Source organism: Mangifera indica, chromosome 7 (assembly GCF_011075055.1).
Source record: "Mangifera indica cultivar Alphonso chromosome 7, CATAS_Mindica_2.1, whole genome shotgun sequence".
Classification (NCBI taxonomy): domain Eukaryota; kingdom Viridiplantae; phylum Streptophyta; class Magnoliopsida; order Sapindales; family Anacardiaceae; genus Mangifera; species Mangifera indica.
In genome coordinates this window covers 10,836,300-10,840,987 of record NC_058143.1, presented here as the reverse complement: position 1 = coordinate 10,840,987, position 4,688 = coordinate 10,836,300, and the positions used below count along the sequence as shown (strand labels likewise).

The following is a 4,688-nucleotide window of genomic DNA, read 5'->3' as shown; positions in this document are numbered from 1 at the left end:
AACTAAGATTTTAAACATGTTGAAAGACTGAAATATCATATTGAAATCATTTTATTTGTGAAAAAATATTTTTTAATTTTTTTTATATCTATAAATTATAAATCTACTAATTACCTTTACACAATTCTTTATTAATAAATTTGACTTTAACAAGAAAATATTATTTTCTATTCTGAGGAAAGAATTTTTGGGCCAACCTTAGGTGGGAAAAATGTACTTTACCCAACTAAAATTGAATTTGAAGTATAAATGGTGTTGAGGATTGTTCATGTATACTCTCTTCTCTTCAATTCAGATTTAACTCCACATAAATAAAGCAACTGATTTGCTGCTCAAACTCAATAAGAATTGACAGTGGCAATCAATAGAGGAAACTTTAAAATATCGAAAGATAATCATATCTCAACTTTGAATCATATCAGTTTATTTAAACTCTACAGTAACAATGAGCAAGTTTCTATATATGGTAACAAATCTCTAACACAAACAAGTACATCACTTGTCAAAGGAAAAATATATATATATATAAATCGAAGAACAGCAAAAACATTGTGAAATTCACATAGATTACTGCTGAAATCGATACCTTCACCTTCAACCGTAAATCTACCAAATCACTCAAGCCTGCCATGAAAAGAAAATATAATCAAAACTGTAATATGAGTTTCTGAATCATTCAAAGTATGCAGAAACTTGAATCCTTGAATATACCTTGTTAGCAATGTTGTTGGAGAGCCAGTCCAGACCCTCATAGAGTCCTTCACCAGATGTGGCACACGTGCTCTGGATGTACCTGGAAGGAAGGTAACGCAATTTCAGCTTGAGCATGTAATATCAAACTTTACATATGTTGTTGACGTAGAGAGATAGTAGTTATTTTGTCAATGTACCAGTGGCGTTGGCGAAGGGAGTGAAGACCAAGCTTATCAGTGATCTCAGCAGCATTCATAGCATTTGGAAGATCTTGTTTGTTAGCAAAAACAAGCAGCACAGCATCCCTCAACTCATCCTATACGTGAATGAAAAATATATCTAATTATAAGCCTAACTTATGACGATAAACGCCAAAATTAATGAGAAAAATAATTTAAATAAATTCAATTAAAAATAATTTAGCATTGCTGCCATGACATAAAAAATTTATTCCAACATAAGACAAAATGAAAGATAGCATAATGATTTATTTTTATTACCTCATTCAGCATGCGGTGGAGTTCATCCCTAGCTTCAACCACACGGTCACGATCATTGCTATCAACCACAAAAATAAGCCCTTGTGTGTTCTGGAAGTAATGTCTCCACAATGGACGAATCTGAATGTTGATCACCATATATATGAGTCCAGATTATTTAGAATTTGTGGTTGTGAGCATAGTTCAGGTTCATGAGATAAACGACACAAAAACAAAAAATAATAATAACAATAATAGTGAGAAAATAATTACTAAAATGACAAAAAAAACTAATAATAATATAGCATAAACTATATGCCAGTCAAATAAAACAGCCCAAAAAGTATATCTAACAAATAGAGTACAACCAACAAAAGGATAGGTTTTTCTCATATTATACGGTAGAGAAATGCTAGCAACACTAACTTTGTCACTCTTTTTTACACTCATATTCCCATTGTGATACGTGTACAAAAGGCAAAATCAATAACTCAAGTATTATAGTGCAAACTTACAACTTCCTTTGTCTTTTGCACACGTGTCACAAGGAGAAAAAGAGTGTTAAACTCTCCTATATAACTTTGGCAGTACATAATAACATGTAAGAAATCATCTAGCCTTTTGTTTAAAAAATGAAAAAAGCGTCCAAAATTAAACAGGTGAGTCCACGAATTGCAAATATGGCTAGCAATGGAAACATAAATTAATTACATAAAACACAAAGGCTCAGTCACAAACCAATGCAAAACCAGAGTTCCACAGCCATAGCTTAGTACACAGTATAAATGGATGTATAAATGAAGGATGACCAACTCCATCAATCATATGACACTTCCTGGACACTATGCAGCTCCTATTCATGCACATTTGCTTCAGGACAATACACAAACACAAACAGATATGTATTTTTATATACTTCATATCTGCCAAAGCACAGATTGCCTTTCCTCATACAAGAGGAAAAACATGAAAGACAAGACGGCATTAATAGATGTAGCTTATGATTATGTTTTGTACGGAAGGAGGAATTTCAGCACAAGACAGTCCATAAGCGCATGCATTATGAATAACGACAACAACATTCACACACATAGAAACATACGCATAATAAGGATAACATGTACTAACATATATGCATATTAATGTTTAGACATCATGTCTGTCACAGTGTGGATTGCCTTTTTTCATACCGTGAAGAAATACATGAATGAAAACTGGCACTAACAGATGTAGCTTACAATAATGTCATGAACTGATGAAGGGACAAATTCTAAGTAAAAGACCGTCAAAAAGCACATGCACAACAAATTACAGAAATTATGTATACACCAAAAACAGAAATATTTATGTATACATTATATCCACCACATCGCAGATTGCCTTCCCGCATACAGGAGGAAAACATGAAAGACAAGGTGGCATTATTAGATTTAGCTTATGATTTATGTTATGAACTGATGGAGAAATATCTTCTCAGCAAAAGACTCTAAATAAGTAAATGTATAAATTGGAAGTATCCAAATATAAAATCCATATACGATGCCCCCAGTTCTCTTCCACATACTGGAAAAGGAAAAAATCAAAAGGGAAATATCAATAACTGTAGCTTATGATTATGTTATGTGCTGACGGAGAGACATTCTAATCAGCACAAGACCGTCAATAAGCACATATAGATCAAAAGATGTTAAATCAAATTAAACTAAGGCACATACATAGATATATTACATATAAACACAACCATATGCAATAAACTCCAGTATGGCGCTGTTTTGATACAGCCCAATAAGAAGATGCATGAAACGAAAAGTAGGGTCTATAAATGGAACACATGAAAATCAGACCAAAATAATGAAAAACATGAACCATAAAATGATCACATGCCAAAGTTGGTATAACATAGACTTTTCTCATATATCACATATAATTCAAATACCAACACCCTGAACTTTCTCAAATACAATTAAATTAAATGTTTCCATCCCCACAAACCTTGTCCTGGCCCCCAACATCCCAAACAGTAAAACTAATGTTCTTATACTCAACAGTCTCCACATTGAATCCTGCACAAAAAGCAATAATTACCATCAGCCATAACAAACATTTTGAATCTGCTTATTATTAAGAATTTAATATGTAACCATTATTATGCAAAGCAAAGCTTACCAATTGTTGGAATGGTAGTCACAATCTCACCCAGCTTAAGCTTGTACAAAATGGTGGTCTTACCAGCCGCATCAAGACCCACCATCAGAATTCGCATCTCTTTCTTGGCAAAAAGACGACTGAAAAGCTTGGTAAATGACAGCCCCATCTTACTATAATCTCAGCTACACACCAAACAATCCCATTTAAAACACATAACAAAACAAACTCAAAGATCTATGACATATACACAATACACGGTCCAATCAAAAATTTAAAAAATGAATTTCCTCTTTAACATAACAACATATATGCAAATTTACATATTTTTTATATTTCAAAAATGCCACACTCTCCACCAAATCACACGATTCTATCGTAAGAATACACATTCAATATCACTCAAAAAAACGCATTCGATAATTAGATCTGAAAGAACCAGATGCACACGATCAAAAAAAAAAACCCAAATCCAACTATCAAACTCAATAACACAAAGAAATCTCACAAAAATACTATTACCCAAATGGCCCCACCTTCACTCCATCAAATACAAGGAAATGGGTAATTGCAAAACAAAAAGACGCAACAAAATAACAAGCAGATCCACAAAAATATTCACACTTTCAACAAAAAATAAATATCAGATTTTAACTTTAAACCAACACAACAATCTAAATACCACAAAAGAAGATCAAATCATATCAGATCTAAACATAAACATAGAAATAAACTCAAACCCAGGTCCAAATCACATTAACATCAGAAAAAATCCATAAAAAAAAATTAAATAAGCAAATAAGAGATTAAATACACGTAAATAAAAGAACCCAGATGAAATATAAGAAAATAAAGCAAAGTAAAATAATGAAAAGAGGAGAGAGAAATTACGAGATCTGAAGGAGGCCGCCCGAGAGGAGGAGAGAAATGAGGAAGCAAAGAACTACAGTTATATTAATAACGGGTTTGCGTTTAATGGAGTATGACGACGTTAATTTCCCTGTGGCTGTTGTGCTGTGATGCTCCCTCACGGCGTTGAGGAGTCGTTAGGAGGAGAGTCTAGGGACGGTCAGGGTCGGAATAGAATATATAACGAAGGTCAAATGGGTATTTCTTGCGCAATGTTTGATGAAACACAATTTGACCCTTTAAATTTAAAAAAGTTATTTTTTCACCTTTTATTAATTTTTATAGAATTATTGAAGAGATTTAAAAAAAAACTCTGGAAGTATTTAATATTTTATCTTCAAAATTTTATAAAATATATTTTTTCTCATAATTTATCTTTAAAATTAACCAATTCAGAATCATCTCTTTGAAGCAATAATTTGATTATCTCATTTAAATCTGATAGTTTATGTTATTAGATCA

The 4,688-nt window shown here is 32.3% G+C and overlaps 1 protein-coding gene across 1 annotated transcript; it reads right to left on the bottom strand.

Annotated features, from left to right (window-relative positions):
• Positions 1–375: 375 nt before the first annotated feature.
• Positions 376–4,363, bottom strand: LOC123221733 (ADP-ribosylation factor). The gene is made up of 7 exons (XM_044644635.1): positions 4,209–4,363; positions 3,339–3,502; positions 3,165–3,235; positions 1,194–1,313; positions 891–1,009; positions 712–793; positions 376–624 (listed from the first exon to the last, which is right to left on the bottom strand). The coding sequence occupies exons 2-7, from the start codon at positions 3,484–3,486 to the stop codon at positions 619–621; spliced, it is 546 nt and encodes a 181-aa protein (XP_044500570.1). The 5' UTR covers positions 3,487–3,502; positions 4,209–4,363; the 3' UTR covers positions 376–618.
• Positions 4,364–4,688: the final 325 nt, after the last annotated feature.

Excerpts from the sequence above, each read along its gene's own strand:
- LOC123221733 (XM_044644635.1), bottom strand. The coding sequence starts at position 3,486 with ATGGGGCTGTCATTTACCAAGCTTTTCAGTCGTCTTTTTGCCAAGAAA. Across the intron at positions 1,314-3,164 it reads ATGTTGGGGGCCAGGACAAG|ATTCGTCCATTGTGGAGACA; the intron begins GTTTGTGGGGAT and ends ATCAACATTCAG. Across the intron at positions 794-890 it reads TCCCTTCGCCAACGCCACTG|GTACATCCAGAGCACGTGTG; the intron begins GTACATTGACAA and ends CCTTCCTTCCAG.